This window comes from Rhinatrema bivittatum, chromosome 2, assembly GCF_901001135.1.
Source record: "Rhinatrema bivittatum chromosome 2, aRhiBiv1.1, whole genome shotgun sequence".
Taxonomy (NCBI): domain Eukaryota; kingdom Metazoa; phylum Chordata; class Amphibia; order Gymnophiona; family Rhinatrematidae; genus Rhinatrema; species Rhinatrema bivittatum.
In genome coordinates, this window is record NC_042616.1 from 457,737,547 (window position 1) to 457,754,835 (window position 17,289).

Genomic DNA, 17,289 nt, shown 5'->3' on the forward strand with positions numbered 1-17,289 from the left:
ACCTCAGCCCAAGAGTCCATGAACTCAGCATATAGCAAGATGGAAAAACCCCAGCTCTTTCCTCAAAATTTTTCAGCTGCTAAGATTTGGAACATTTTAATAAAGGAGAAGCTAACCATGCTCAAGAGCGACACATGCAGGAAATACTTTTCAAGTTGGCTGTCTTTATAGTTCCTGTGAATAAACATCCTCTTCTAGCCTGCATCACTCCAGTTTCCCTTGCTGCTCTCTCCTTTGTTTGCAACTTCCTGTCTTTCTCCTTTTCATTTCTTCTCTTCCTTTTCTCCTGCTTTGTGTTTTTCAGTGCTGTGTATGGCTGCTTTGGTATTTGAGTTCCTTTTTCACATACCTTGTAATCGATGTGTGTGTGTTCTTTACAGAAAAAATAAGCTTGGAAGAAATATTGGAAGGGAGCACAAATGTACATGAAATTTTCTATAAACTTTTTTCTCAGGTCATTTTTCAGGTACTGAAGACACATTGTTCAGCACTGAGCACTCAAATATACTTGCATGACTTGAGGCACCTATATTCAGAGTATGGATACCTAAAACATTTCTTTGAATTTGGATGACTCACGTTAAGGGCACATATAGTTAGGCTAGGTATATGAATGACTTGACTTTAGACACTCTGTGCTGAGCATCTAAGTTCAGTCCCCTGCCTTGCCTTCTGTGGCCCCGGAAGGCTCATCTGCATACCTTTACCCAGCAGCCCCTGGGAAAGGACTCCAGAGGTTACCATGAACTATCTAAGCTTCAGGCTCCACAGCACCAGCTTCCAGAGGCTCTGCACCCCTTGCAGCAGAAGAGGACCAGAAGTGCGTGCTGCAACTCAAAAGTTCCTTCTTATAAATGTACTACAGATTTTGTATAGAAAAATTTAATTCAAAAATAGTCAATAAGGTTGGTAACTAGATAGATATAACTAGTTTAATTGTAGAGTTGAGGGTCATTTTCAGATAAATATAAAATAAATTGACTGAAAGTACTTTAGGTTAACTTTACATCCTTACGCCCTTAGAAATTTTAACTCTAACAAATCAAGAAAATTAAGATGCAGAAAGCAGTCCAGCAGAGATGCTTTGCAGTCTTTTGCACCAAGTGCCACATGTATGATTATTTCCTGGCTGGTGAGAGGTTGTATATGTGCACTAGGTGCAAAGAGCTCCTGGCTGTCAGAACGAGTCTGAACCCTGGAGGCTAGAGTGGAAGACCTGGAGGAGCTAAGGGAGACTAGACATATAGAGGAGACCTTCAGGGACATAACAAAAGTCCCATCTCCAATCTGGCAGCCCCTGGAAGGAGAGCATCGCCTTGAGGCAGGAAGCAATCCTGTAGCTAGGACCTGCACTCAAGATGTAATATCTTCTCGTACCAAGGATATGTCTCCAGGGGCACATGCCCAGGAGGGAAGGACTAGGATGGCTCTTGTAGCTTATTTATTAGGAAAGTTGATAGCTGGGTGGCTGGTGGACGTGAGGATCATTTTAGTAACTTGCCTGCCTGGTGCGGAGGTGGCAGACCTTACACGTCAGATAGGATTTTAGATAGTGATGGGGAGGAACTGGCTATCTTGATATATGTAGGTACCAGTGACATTGGAAAGTGTAGGAGGGAGGTTCTGGAAGCCAAATTTAGGTTTTTAGGTAGAAAGTTGAAATAGAGAACCTCCAGGGTAGCATCCCCAGACATGCTTCCCATTGCACATGCAGGATCCCAGAGACAGGCAAAGTTCCAGAGTCTCAATGCATGGATGAGACAATGGTACAGGGAAGAGGGTTTTGGGTTTGTTAGGAACATCATTTTGGAGAAGTGGGATGCCTTTTCTGAAAGGATGGGCTCTACCTTAACCAGTGTGGAACCAGGCTGCTGGCATTAACCTTTTAAAAAGGCGAGAGAACAGCTTTTAAAGTAGATGAGAAGGAAAGCCGACAGTCGCTCTGAAGATTTGAAATGATGCATCTTTGAAAGATACTAAGAGAATAGGAAATTAGGGCATTCCAGTAGAGAGGTGGCAAATGCTAAAATGGATCCAGGTGCCTTTAGTAAAGAGTTGACAGAGCAGAAAGATTCCAAATTACCCCTGTCAACTGATAAGCAGGTTGCTAATACAAACTAGAAATCTTTGAAATGTCTGTATACAAATGCTAGAAGTCTAAAAAATAAGATGGGAGAGTTAGAATGCATAGCACTGAATGAAGAAGTAGGTATAATTGGCATCTGAGAGCTGGTGGAATGGGACACTGTGATACCAGGGTACAAATTATATCGAAATAGGATGGATAAAATTGATGGAGCGGTGGCACTATATATTAGAGGGAATTGAGTCGAGTCAAACAGGATAAAGGTTCTGCCGGAAACAAAATGCAATGTTGAATCTTTATGAATAGAAATTCCAGGTGAAAATGAAATAACAGGGGGGGTTACCATCCATATGGCTAGAATGAACTAGTAGACAATGAAATGCTAAAAGAAATTAATGAAGCTAACAAAATCAGCAGCACAATAATGGGTGATTTCACTTACCCCAGTATTGACTGGGTGAATGTCATATCAGGACATTCTAGAATAGTAAAGTTCCTAGATTTAAAAAAAGGCTGGTTCAAGAATGAACACGAGGGGAAACTATTTGTGACCTAGTCCTTAATGAAACCCAGGATTTGGTGTGAGGTAAGGGTTGTATCACTTTTGCCAGGTGTTTCCAACATGATCAAGTTTGACTTAATTGGAGGGAAGACAGTAAAGAAATCTACTGTGACAGCATTTAACTTTCAAAAAGGTGACTGATAAAATGAGGAAAATGGTCAGGAAAAAAACCCAAAAGAAGCAACTGCAAAGGTTAAGAGTTTAGATCAGGCACGAATGTTTAAAATACTGTCTTGGAAGCTCAGGCCAAATATATTCCACGTATTGGAAAAATTGGAAGGAAGGCTAAACTACCAGCATGGTTAAAAGGTGAGGTGAGAGGCTATAAATAGCTAAAAATATCTTTCAAGAAATGGAAAAGGGATCTGAATGAAGAAAATGGGGAAACAGCATAAGCACTGGCAAGTTAGTTGCAAAGCATTGATAAGGAAGGCAAAAAGAATTTGAAAAGAAGCTTGCTTTATGAGCAAAAACTGAGACTTTTAAAAGTACATTAGAAGTAAAAAGCCTGCAAGAGTCAGTTGGACCAAGGGGTAAAAAGGGCACTTAGGGATGACAGTCATAGCAGAGAGTAAATGAATTCTTTCCTAGTGTGTAGCCAAATGGACTCGGGCCGATGGGCTGTTCTCCCCTGCCAGCAGATGGAGACTGTCAGGTTTCAAAACTGACATCACCTTAGATACACCCCTGCAGTGGCATCGGCCCTTCAGTATTTCAGTCTCCAGCAGATGTAGACATGCTTTCCCTATGGGGATCGTTGTACCTTTTGGAAGAAGAAATTCTACGTTTAAATTGGAGAAAAGATTGAGCCCTGCTATCTGGTGATACCTAAAGGTCCCTCCCCGAGTTAAGAATTCCTGAGGTGATTTCAGCAATCCCTCAAAGGTGTGCCTTGGTCCAGTTCCTTGGCCAGTGTGGTGTGCCTTGGCCAGTTCCCGGCATGGACTTTGCTGCTCAAGCAGCTGAAAGGCAATGGATGCAGGAAGCCAAGTGAGGCGGTGACGGCCAAAGCCCTCTCTCCCTGCAGCCGGAGACACTCTGAACTCAGCTGATAAGCGTTTAGCTCAGGTAAGTTTAAAAAAAAAAAAAAAAAAAGGAAGATTTATCTTCAGAGAAAAGGAGTTTTCAGTAAGACTTCCTCTGGTCTATTTACTTGGCGTGCAGTACCAATGTCGTTCCCGATCCTGTTGGGGCATAGGGAACTGGGCTTATGAGTGGGCTAGGCCCCGTTTTAAACTTGGTTGGCACACCGCATGGTAGGCCGTGGCGGTGCCATCTTGCATGTATCTTTGTGTATCACATATTGCCCTCCATAGGATGTCTGTATGCACAGTATGTTGGCTCTGCGCACGTGCCACATGCATAACATCGTGCGCGTACTTAAAACGCATAACAAAGTAAGCACAGGATACAGGAAAAACATGGGGCACAGGCTGTGCGTTCTCCTCCCTGCGCCCCGCCTAGGCGCTCAAAATGTGCGCGCATAAATTTTTAAACACGAGCCGATTTGAACACAGTTACCACCACCAATGGCGTTGGCAGCCAAGAAACATAAGTGCCTTGCTCTCTGCGCTGCTGGTCATATTATGGCTCCTCAATCTGACCTGGATTCCAACTTAACATAAGAACATAAGATATGCCATACTGGGTCAGACCAAGGTTCCATCAAGCCCAGTATCCTGTTTCCAACAGTGGCCAATCCAAGTCACAAGTACCTGACAGTACCCAAACATTAAATAAATCTTGCTACTATTGCTTATTAATTAATAGCAGTTTATGGATTTTTCCTCTAGGAACTTATCAAAACCTTTTGTAAACCCAGCTATACTAACTGCTGTAACCATATCTTCTGGCAATGAATTCCAGAGCTTAACTATGCGCTGAGTGAGAGAATATTGTTCGATTTGTTTTAAATGAGCTACTTGCTAACGTCATGTAGTGGCCCCCCAATCCTATTATCTGAGAGATTAAATAATCAATTTATATTAACTTGTTCAAGCCCTTTCATGATTTTGTAGACCTCTATTATATTCCCCACTCAGTCGTCTCTTCTGTAAACTGAACAGCCCTAACTTCCTTAGCCTTTCCTCATAGGGCAGCTGTTCCATGCCTCTTATTTTGGTTGCCCTTCTCTGCACTAACTCCAGTGCAACTATCTTTTTTTTAGATGCAGCGACCAGAACTGCACACAGTATTCAAGCTGTGGTCTCCCAATGGAGGTGAGCAAGGAGGAGAGGGAAATGAAAGACAAGAGAAAGTGGGGGAGAGAAGAAAGCATTAGTGAAGGGCGGCAGGGAATGAAGCATTTTAGAAAAGTGAGAGAGAAGAGGCTGGTGACGTCACGGGCTGTGATGGCTGCTTGAACAGGGAGCTCCTGAGTACCCACAACTAATACCTGTGAGAATCACCTCCCATCCTCATTACACTGCACAGTTGGAGAACTCTGTGACAGTCCTCAGTGCAAACCTATATGGCTTCCAAGAGAAAAGGCACCGATCTCAGCCAATATTCTTATTTTAAAAGCGGGGCGGACCCGGAGGGCCTACTGGAGCGGGAAGAACCAAGATGGCAGGCAAACAGAACAGTGATGCTGTAACAAACGCCGACTCGATCCTTCAGCCGACAAGTGCCCACCAGGGACGAATTCTGCCAGTGTTTCACTGACCTCCGAAAAGACGTAAAAGCAAACAAACACGAAATGATGGAAAAACTGTCAAATCCACGAGGAAATGGCCAAGATAGGCCGCAGAGTAGACGACTGCGATACAAGATTGGATGCCCAAGCGGACAAAATAGACAAACTGCAATCCCAATGCGATAAACAGGCTAATACAGAAATCAATGTTTCTTAAGCTGGAAGACTTAGAAAACTGGAACCATAGATGTAACCTACGACTCCAGGGCGGCCCCGAGACGGAGATGTATGACTGCCATGCTGTGGTCCCGGCCCTCTGTACCTTTTTCCTGACGCAATCCGGGGAGAGAGAGAATGCTGACAATAATACGCAGATTCCAGTACAGCTGGAATTTGTGTGGTGATCTGAAGGTAGTTGCAATTCTACTGGGTCTGCAGCTTGGTTACACCAAGTATTATTGCTTCCTTTGTGAGTGGGACAGTCAAGCAAGAGAGTCTCATTACGTCAGAAAAGACTGGCGCCTCCGCAAGAAGTTGGTTCCAGGGCAGAAGAACGTTGCGCACGACCCATTGGTGGATCCAAGTAAGAGATTTCTTCCACCTTTGCACGTCAAACTTGGGCTGATGAAAAACTTTAAGGCAGTGAACAAGCAAAGTAAAGCCTTTGATTATTTGCGGCAAATGTTTCCATGCATAAGTGGCGCCAAGATTAAAGGTGTTTTCGTTGGCCCACAAATCCGAGCTGTGATAAAGGACAGCCACTTTGGTCTTCTGCAAGGTACAGAAACATGTTGCATGGACAGCCTTCAAGAATGTCATTTGTAACTTTCTAGGCAACTATAAGGCAGCAGACTGTCGAACAGGTTGAAAATCTGCTTCAGGCATACAAATTGAAGTGCAACATGTCATTGAAGATACATTTTCTTCATTCCCACTTGGACTTCTTCCCAGACAACCTTGGCGCTGTGAGTGACAAACATGGTGAAAGGTTTCATCAAGACATTGACAAAATGGAGAAACTGTATCAAGGCAAGTGGAACCCCTCCATGCTGGGTGATTGTCGGACAGCGATTACAAACGAAAATCTGCGGCAAAACATTTTTAGTTTTGTTTTCTGGTGCCAACATTGCCATTAAAGCTTATGCTGCTACAGACACAACAATGCTTAATGTATATTGCACTTTTCTGGCAAACTGTACATGATACAGAAATAATAAATGCACATTTGTGTTCAGCTTGTTAAAATCTACTTGTTTCAACGAAGGTGTTCCCATAAATTTGTTTAGCAGTGTTACGGGTAAGCTGTCATCCAGTCCCTAGATCAGGGCATCTATAATCTTATTGGGGTTCACGGTTTGTTTGGTTGAGTACAGTTATGGTTATCTGTTAATCATTTTTTAATCAAGTTTTTTCAATAGTATATCCACAGTGGCTTTTGAAGAGAATACTAAAGGGCTGAGGTCACTGCAGGGGTGTATCTAGGGTTATGTCAGATTTGAAACCTGACTCTGTCTCCATCTGCTGGCAGAGGAGCACAACCCATTGGTCCTGAGTCCATCTGGCTACACTAAGGAAAGCAAAATTATCAGGTAAGTAATTTCTCCATTTGCTTCAGTTCTTACTAAGGAAGATATGAGATACCCATGCTAGAAATGATTTTCAAATATAATTCAGAGGAACTGAAATATTAGTGAACCTGAAAGATGTCCTAGGATAAATTGACAAACTAAAGAGTAGCAAATCACCTGGACCAGAGTGCTGAAAGAACTGAAAAATGAAAATTTGGACCTGCTATTGGAAATTTGTAAACTAATAGCATTAAAAAAAAAAAAAAAATCTTATGGTGCTCCAATTTTTAAAAAGCGATCAAGGAGTGATCCAGGAAACCACAGACCAGTGAGTCTGACATCTATGCCAGGCAAAATGGTGGAAACTATCATAAAGAACAAAATTGCTGAACGTACAAATAGACAGTTTAATGGGACAAAGCCAACATGGATTTAGTCAGGGAAGTCTTGCCTCACCAATCTGCTACATTTTTTTTTAAGTCATAAACATGTGGATAAAGATGAGCCATTTGATATGATGTATCTTGATTTCCAGAAAACATTTGAGTTTCCCATGAGACAATTTAGGACAAGTCATGGGACAGGAGGCAGTGTCCTATTGTGGATTACAAACTAGCTAAGACAGAAAAATAAAAAGGGTAGGGCTAAATGGTAAACTTTCCCATTGGAGAATGGTGAATAATGGAGTGCCCCAAGGATCTGTTCTGGGACCACTGCATTTTAATATACTTTATAAATGATCTGGAAATGGGAACAACAAATGAGGTGATCAGATTTGCTGATGAGACAATTATTCAAATCACTAGAGGACTGTGAGAAATTGCAAGAGGGAGGACCTTGCAAAACTGGGAGACTGGACATACAAATTGAAAATGAAATTTAATGTGGACAAGTGCAAAGTGATGCACTTAGGGAAGAGTATGCCAAATTATAGCTACAAAATGCAAGGTTCCACATTAGGATTCATCACTTGGGGGGGAAAAGGATCTAGGTATTATCATTGATACGCTGAAAATTTCTGCTCTGTGTGCAACAGCAGCCAAGAAAGCAAATAGAATGCTGGGGATTATTAGGAAAGGAATTGGCAGTTCTTTTGTCTGTCATCTGTACCACTCCTTCCTCCATTCAGTTCTCTTCCATGGAAACATGTATTGTCTTTGCGTTCTTTTCCTTTGCCAGCTATTCCACAGTGGTGTCATCACTGTCACATGTGGATGCCAGCTTCTTCCTGGGAAAAGTGTGCTTTCTTGCTACAGGAGGTAAGTGAACAGGCAGCGACACTGAAGAGCATACCCAAACATTGCTTCCAGACTGCCTTTCTGCTCTGTGGGGCCATGGGTGACAAGTGTTTGAAATCCCTATGTGTTCTAGCACTGTGGGAGTGACTTGAGTTGAGGCTTCTAGACTTTGGATGGATTTCCAAGTCCTCGATCTCAAACACATGCAATAAATAAACACATGTCTATTTTTTGTCCACTTTCTCTGTTTTAATGCTCCTCTCTTCTACTGCTCCTTCATACTCCATCCTCTCCTCCCCCCCCCCCCCCCACACACACACAAAATTCATTCCTGCATGCACACATTTGCATCTGCTCCTTCCTCCCAATTTTCCTTTAAGTGGTGTTCAACCAGGATAACCTCACCATTTTCTTACTGCTCAGGTGATGAAATGAAACATGCTATTGTTGAGATGTCCACAGTTAAGAAGCTGGCAGACTCCTACCTCAGCATCCTGCTGTTTTCTAAACTAAATGTAAGGACATATTTAAATATTTTGTGAAAAATGTCTAATCGTCAGTACTAGAAACTGAGCCCCTTTCAATACTATCACTTGTGACTTTATTTCTTCCAGATTCTTTGTAGCTTTTTGTTTTTCCCATCTAGAAGAGTGAGCATCAGTGTGTTGCTTTGGTGGCCTGCTCCAGCAGTGAAAAGCCTTTCAGCTCCAGCTGATTGTTATAGACCCAGCCATTGGTGGCAGTCATTACCATATAACAGCTGTTTGGTACTCCTCCAGCTCCAACTGAATAGATCAGATCAGTTACCCTAGTTCACTGGTTCCTGACTCTTTGAGTACCCCCTCACCCTTATGGTTTTCAGTGCATGGTTATCTGCAATGAATATGTATGGTTGTGTGTGTTTTTTTTGTAGAATCTACCTGTAACCTATTGAAGGAAATCAGGAACTTTGCTAATAAACATTCATTTTTAGGTACACTGTAAACAACCCTTGTTTATCAATTTACTTGCAATTTTAAATTTTGTTGTATACTTTTTTCTTTTTGCAGTCTGAAGGAGATTGCTGCCATACTGCACAGCGTCTTCTCCAGCTGTTACGCATCTGTGCTGGGCATGTGCCAGGGGTTTCTGCTCTGTATCTGGGTTCCATGATGAGATGGACAGGCCACATTTCCGAGGTTGTATAGTGACTTATCAAATCATTCTCCCTAGAGCTCTAGGAGTGAGATAAATTTGGTTCTGGTTTCCTTACCAAATGTATAGATCAAAGGACACTACTTTTAAAAAATTTTTTTTTTGTTTACCTGCACATTGTTTGTCAAATGAACAAAGTGATCCTTCTAAAGATTTTTGCCAGAGTATGCAGAGCGTGAAGTCAGTTTTTTGAAAACTGGAAGTTATGTAGAAGAACCAGGAAATGTTTCTTTTACTAGTCAGAATGTGTAAGTGCAGTCAGTGTTCTATAGGTTGTACTGTTACTGCAGATAAACAATGAAAAGTTTCTGCTCTGAGTAAGAATGGATGAACATCAAGAATTTGAGTGCTTTGCTTCGTGATCCGTGAGATTTCAACTTTATTGGCTCCTTTTCAGAAACACTCCATAATACCATTTCTCTGATTTCTACGCAACAAAAAATAAAATCTTCAGCTGAATGTGGTGCTCGGAGGATAGGCTACTGTAGACTGTCCATATTCAGGTTATCTGGAAGAAACTGAGCTAGTTCAGATTTTGTCCCATTGTTTGGCACATTGTAAATATGATTTCCCCTTTAAAGAAATGAAAGGGCTACAAATACATTGAGGTGAGCTGAAAACTAGGGCTGCTCCTCTTCATGAGCTAAAACAACCTGGGTAACCCTCGTTTAAACTATTTTTTGAGTAGATTTGCTGCTGAAGATGAGGTCATGCAAGTTAAACCTGCACTAAACCAAACAAAATAATTAAAAACAAAAACACACCCTAGCTATGCTGGAAGCATAAAACAACTTTTTGTTGAGGTTTCTTGCAAGATCATGTCTTAATAGCCCATTGGTTAGAATCCTATTTGTTTTACACACTGTTGCTGTGTAGTAAGTGCAAGTTAAGATGCTCACACTGCAATCTCTTCTATTCTGATGACTTCTGATAATGTGTGAATAACTATTTGATGTCAGGTGAGGAAATAAAGCACCTTGTGTTTTACAAAAAGTAAGTGAGATGCCTGTTTGTTCCTGCTTTAGAAATCTTGCATTTTGTTGCTATGGTTTTAGTGACCACAAATGTAGCATAAATGAGATTTCTAGTAGTCTTGGAGTTCGTGAATATTTATATCTGTAGCCTAAATGTTTTTTGATTGGCACAGTCTGCATACTGTATTAACAAATGCTAAATGCATTGACTCAATCAGATTGTATGAATGTATTTATTTAATGTTGATGGCAGTCCTCCATGTACAAAGCAAATACTAATCTTAGCCTTTACAAATAAACTTTTCTTCCCTTTGTCTTAAACTGTCCTTTTTTTCCCATTTCAAATTGGAGTACTATTAAGTCATCTATAACCAATGAATTTCTGTATTTGCTGTTAACTGTATGATTTATGAAATTTTATCATGCAGTTTACCCAGGTTTTCAATTTTATCTTTACAGTTTTATTTCTTAAGAATAAAATCGCATTTGTTTAACTCATTATACTGGCTCTTTTATCCAGTCTCCTAATACTGTTCATATCTCTTTTTCCTTAAGAAAGCAGTTCACTTTAGTCACATGTAGGTGATGTTGTCCAGTGCTGACCACAGAACACTCTTCCAGAGCACTGTAGGAAAATATGAAGGGCCTTTTTTCAGCATGCACAGCAATTCCTTTGATATGCAGTGTGCTTGAGTTCATTTCCTGCTGCCAGTTGGTTTTCACTGCAATTTTTGCTGTTTTGGCTCATTTGATATTTCTAGCATGCCTTAATTTTATTTTCTGTTTTACTTTAAATTTTTTGTTGACTTCAGTTTACATTTTTTTTTGGTCATCACTTTTTTGTTCAAGCCTTCTGATAAGCCTTTTGTGCATGGCCCTCTTGTTCATTTTTCTGTCTTTTTTCAGTGCCAGGCAAAATGGTAGAAGCTGTTCTTAAAAACAAAAGTACTGGCCAAATAGACATGGCTTAATGGGGAAGTCAATATGGCTTTAGCATGAGGAAGTCTTGTATTGGCAATCTTTTAGAATGTTTTGAAGGTGTAAATGAACATGTTGATATAGTATATTTGGGCTTTCAGAGGGCAATTGACAAGTCCCTCATAAGAGACTCCTCAGGAAACTACAAATCATGGGATAGGAGGCAGTGTCCTATTGAGAACTGATAACTGGTTAAAAAGCCAGAAACAAGAGGGTAGGACTAAATGATCAGTTTTCCAAATGGTTTGGTGTTTGGACCTGTGATGTTTGACATATTCATAACTGATCTGGAAAAGTGATGAGTGAGATGATCAAATTTGCAGATGGCACAATTCAGATTTGTTAAAACAGCAGTGGATTGTGAGGAACTGCAGAAGAACCTTGTGAAACTAGGAGACTGTGAAAAAATGCAAAGTGAGGCACATAGAGAAAAATCGAAACAAGTACACAATGCTGGGTTCTGTATTGGGAGTCACTACTTAGGAAAAGGACATTGGAGTCCTTGTGGACAAAAGATGAATCCTCTGCTCAGTGTGCTGCAGTGATCAAAAAAAGAGAATAAAAGGAATGATCCAAAAAGAAATGGAAAATATTGTATTTCTATGGAGCCATGGTGTGACTGCACCTTGAGCACTATGTGCAGTTCTGGTCACCCACATTTCAGGAAAGACATAGCAAAACTAGAAAAGGTGCAGAAGAGAGCAACAAAAATCAGAGGATGAAACATCTCTCCTATGATAGGCTATGCAGGATAGATCTCTTCATCTTGGAAAAGAGATGGCAGAGATGGGACATGAAGTTTTTATAAAATCATGAATAGGGTGGAATGGGTAAATGAAGGACAGTTATTTATATTTTCAAATACTAAAACCAGGGGACATTCCATGAAACTAATCACCACAAATTGAAAACATATAGTGCGTTGAATGAAAAAGTAAGTTTACTATCAAATTGTGGAATCTAGTGGTTTAAGAGGTTTGGACAAGTTCCTAGAGGAAAGGTCCATAACATTAACCATGTAGATTAATGAAAGCTATTGCTATCTCTGGGAGTGGGAAATAAGAAATACATCTACTCTGAGATCTGTCAAGTGCTTGTGACCTAGATTGGCCACTGTCAGACAGGATGCTGGGCTCAATGCACCTTGACCTAACCCAGCATGGCAATTATATTTTCTTCTTCATTTGGTTTTGTATTGTCTGCTTTTTCTGACAATAGCAGAGAAGGCAGCCAGTGGTTTCAAGTTTTGGCTGGACAGCAAACAGATGTCAATCACTGCATCACAAGACCACCTACAAATATTTGGGTGAGGATAATGTTGCCCTTTGCAGCAGCAGTTTGTGTATGTTACCAAGTGCTATCAAGATCTGCAAGATGAGACTGATGCTTCTTGAAAACTGAAGAAGGCCAGACATTTTGATTTGAATCCAAAATCCATGGAGCCACACTGACCACTGGAAGCAGGTAATTGCTGTGAATGGCATTTGAGCTCTGGTGCCAAAGTCTGATAGGCCCAAAGATAGATCACGATATGTTGCTTTTAGCTCATGCTGCGTGAGCATGGAACAGAGGAGAAATGGTGCCAAGAGCTCAAAGTCACAGTCCAGCTCTCCTTCGGTGCATAATTCTAATAGGGACCTTCTAAAGTGTGCTATTTGACCTGGAAGCAACTCTATGTGGAGGGAAGCTCTGCCTTCTGTTTTACATGCTGCTTTGTTAGTCTCTGAAAGTCCAACTTCAAACTTTTGGCTCCCCTCAGGATGGCTGAAGGGAGGCTGTCCTGTTTAGATTGACGTCTTGGTACAGAAATCTTTTTGAGGAAGAACTCAGAAGGCAAATAAGTGGATAGATAGCATTGAATAGTTCAGTTCTACCTACTGTCTAGTGATCTGCCTACTGAAGCATATTTGTATTGAAGTCTATCGTTGAACTTGTAGTTATGCACAGAGTTGAAGCTGGATTGCCTATGAGAAGGAAACCTTTTTAGACCATTGGCAATACTTAACTTTGAGGCCCAAAAAGTCAGTTTTCATTGTGCAAAGATGGTTCATTCATGGTTTTATATACTTAGATGGTACTTTGTAAGTGACTTTTGAGTATTTTATTTGGGGGGGGGGCCAGCCCAGCCCAGCCCATTATGGATCAGAGGAGCTATTTTCTGAATAGTACACAGTACTTCAGATACTTGCCAGTACCACCTCAAAACAAGCCTTCACCTCTAGGAGGCATGAGTCCATTCAGGAAACACTTTCTTCCTGCAAAGAAGTTAACAGGATTTATCTACTGTAATGTCTTATATCCAAGTTGCACTAAAATAGCAGTTAAGTGCATCCAGTTGATTCAAAACATTGTGAGAATGGGAGAAAGATTGCATCATCTCACCCCCTCTTTTAGTGGAGCTTCATTGGCTCCCTGTTTTGAGTGCAATTGAAAGTTTTTGCTTTCATATTAAATAACTAGGTGGGACCAGACAAACAATCAGATTTATTGCCATATTGTCTTTCCTGTACTTTGTGTTCTCCTCAACTTGAATTGCTCATCATCCTTCCACCAACTATTGGACTAGAATCTACATGCAAATGCTTTTTCTGTCAAGTAGGGTGAATTAGCCATTACATGACGGTGATGTCATCCAGTGGCACTGAAAGGACTTGTCTCTTTCCCATCTACTAGAGCTTTTACTTTATTGGGCATGTGTGAGTTCCCCACACAAGCATTGGCTTGTGAGTCTTCAGTCATTTTTGTCTGAGCACAGCAAAGATGTGATCTGTTTCTCCTACACTTTTTTCCTATAACAATCCTAAAAATTCCCATATAGCACCAAAAAAAAAAATCTTAGTGTGTGTATATGGCCTTCTCTAGGCAGAAAAAGAAATAAACTATAGTAAGCAGTTTCAAGAGTTGTGTTTGTGAGAAGATTGTCTTGCACAGATAGCCACAAAATTGAATACCTTGAACCAGATCACAACCAAAAGAACTGCTATAGTTGTGATCTGCTGTCCCTGCACTTGCAAATGGTCAGGGTGCTTTGAATCTAGGCACTGTGAATGTTGCTGGAGTTGCAGTAGGTCCTCATCCTTGCACTATAACCGCCTCTGCCTCGCCAAGAGAGATGAGCAGCAGCTCCTCAGACTTCCCCTGTGTGCTCAAGCCGAAACCATGGGGGTTGAGTTCCACCACTCATCCTGCATTGAAGGTGAGGCAGCATCAGTCACTGGACCTATCTTAGCCTGTATCAAAGCATAAGCATAGACTTGCCTGATGCAATTTCACCAATGCCAGTGGCACACAGTGCATAGAGGGAGGGTTGTGGATGCCTGGAACGCCCTTCCAGAAGAAGTGGTGAGGACCAAAACTGTGAAGGATTTCAAAAGGGCATGGGATAAACACTGTGGATCCCTAAACTCTTGAGGATGTGAATGAAATGAAGCGAAGAGGCATGGGGGGTGGCTTACGGGAGTGACGGCTACTACCCTTATTCAATAAACACACACTGTTAATGTGACTCCAATATTGCTCTATGCTTCAACAGCAAGAGGAAATGTGGGAAAAAGGATCTGCATTCACAAATAAGCATGGAAGTAGCTTGCTTGTTACAGCAGTTACTACCTCAAACCAAATTAGCCTGATACTTCACTTTCAATGCATATCCAAGCAGCGCTCTGCATAATGGCAGGGGGGGATGAAGAAAAGAGGATTTATATTCAGACAACAACCAGCAAGGACTAAATTGCACAGGCTGGGCAAACAATCGTGGGAGTAGCTTACTTATTGCGGCGGTTACTACCCCCTAACCAATTAGGCTTGATACTTCACATTGATGCAGCTCCAGCATTGCTCTCTACATCAATTGGCGGGGGTTGAAGGAAATTAGAACCAAAACGTTATCAATAAGGGTGTCACCCAGATGAAAAATAAGTATGAAAGCTTGCTGGGCAGACTGGATGGGCCATTTGGTCTGCCGTCATTTCTGTGTTTCTATGACACATCTCTGCTGCACTTATTGCTCTGATGCCACACAGGTGTGAGGCTTCCATGCAAGATCCAACAATGAACAATGCAAGAATCCACAGTGCAACTCTGATGCAACATCTATGACTTGTGCCAGATTCCTTGACATGCATCTCTTAAGACCCATTAAAGCATGCTAAGGCATCCAAGGTATCCAAACACTCCACTCTATCAATGTATCCACCTCTGACTTTGTTTTATCAAGCTGCTTTGCCCACATAGCTCTATAGAACCTATCCTAAATTGTTAGGAGAGGGAGTTGACTACTCCTGCCACTGCCAATAACCAGGGCACTTGCTCTGCCTAGATTAGTGCCAGCAAACCTTCAACTGTAGACCCAGTAACCTTTCTACCACCATTTACTTTTAACAGGCTGCCTGTCCTCATACAGGAGCCTATCCTGATCTTGAAAGAGGATGCACCACCTGTTGTGCCAGGCCATAGGAAAATAGTCATGCAACCACATTGCAGATTTGATTGTTTCTTTATCTCTGTGACCAAAGAGATGGAAGGTTCCACCCTCTCTTCTCCACAATTGCAATGGCGATACTACAGACTGGTGTGGGGTCAACTCCTCAGAACCCTTGCTTGGGCATTCTTCATCTATTTCAACAGATTTGAGAAGATCAGAGGTATTAGACCAGGCTGCTGCTCCTCCAAGTCAACTAAAGTCCCTCCCAGTTCCCCAGCTTCATTATTGGAGTCCTTGGTAAGCAACCCTTTGCCTTTTAGGCTAGATGAAGACTCTACCGGTATACCCTCTAATCCTCTTCCAGATAGCTCAGATCCTCTGGTATATCTTCATGCAAAAGATGAGTACTGCACTGGGTGTCTTATGTCCATAATAAGATGCCTGAGCTGAGCTTCTTTGCATATTGGACACTCCAGCCAAACCAGCAGTCCTTCCAGTTCATAGCAGTGTTAATGCTCTACAAATGAAAATGTGGGGAAACTCTCATTTCAGTCACTCCAACTGTGGGAAAGTTAGACTTCAAAATTCAGAGTCCAGCAAGCAGCAGACTTCAGTGTCATCTAGCTCCCTCATCAGTCCTTAGTAGTTGATCCTGCTATGAAAAAAATGAAACAGACATGCATACACAAATTCTCCTGGAAAAGACCACAAACTTCTAAATAACTTTTGTCAAAAGTTTTCAAAGTGCAATGGTATCTGCTTGCAAAATCACCCATCAGTTCTGTATTGTGCAGTTCATATGTAACCGTATTCTGCCATACAGCAAGGCAGTTACTATCCACAACCATTCCTAGATGTAGAAGAGGGCATGCACCATCTTCTACGGTTAGTATATGAATCCTTTTGATTCTGTTTCATGTAATTCATCCGCCTCTATTAGGGCTAGGTATATGGCATGTCTTTAAGTGAATAGCTTCTGAGAGGACATCCATGAAAAACTAGCAGACCTCTCTTGCTTAGGGAACTGTCTTTTTTTTTTTTTTCTTTTCTTTATTTATAGATTTCCAATTTTACAAAAACGAAATCGTTTATGTTCAACACATTTAACAGTATTGAGTTTTATAGGATCACTAGATAACATAATTTATATTCTTAAGAATAAAAAACAAACATATTAACCTAGTTTCCTGTATTAACAAACAAAGGAAGCCTGTTGAGCAAATCTATTCATAACTATATACCATTAATGGTCATATTAATTAAATGACAGAAGCATTGCAACACTCTAATAAAGCCAAACTGATATCAACTTAAGGGTTCTGGATCCCCTCCTTGAGGTCTACGTTCCTCCAAGAATCTTTCTAACTCTGTAGGGTCATAATAAACATATTTTATTCCATCTACCTTCATAAAACATTTACATGGAAATCTTATATTAATTTGTATTCCAAATGTTCTGGCCATTCCTGCTAACGCTATAAATTTTTTTTCTTCTTATTTGAGTATCCTTCGTTACATCTGGATAGATCCATATTTTTTGACCCAGATAGAGGGAGGATCTTTTTTTCATAAACAAGTTTAATATCTTGTCCCTATCCATAGAAAGGGCAAATTTAACTATTAAGGTACCC

At 41.1% G+C, this 17,289-nt stretch overlaps 1 protein-coding gene across 2 annotated transcripts in view; it reads left to right on the forward strand.

Moving 5' to 3' along the window:
* Window positions 1-10,578, forward strand: part of LOC115084962 (centromere protein M-like) — a 67,810-nt gene extending 57,232 nt beyond the window's left edge. For both annotated transcript variants that reach the window (XM_029590433.1, XM_029590432.1), the window contains exons 4-6: window positions 8,031-8,110; window positions 8,513-8,604; window positions 9,139-10,578. In XM_029590433.1, coding sequence (XP_029446293.1) covers window positions 8,031-8,110; window positions 8,513-8,604; window positions 9,139-9,276 — 310 coding nt within the window. In that variant the 3' untranslated portion in view covers window positions 9,277-10,578. The remainder of the gene's footprint in view (window positions 1-8,030; window positions 8,111-8,512; window positions 8,605-9,138) is intronic.
* The last annotated feature ends 6,711 nt before the right edge of the window (window positions 10,579-17,289 follow it).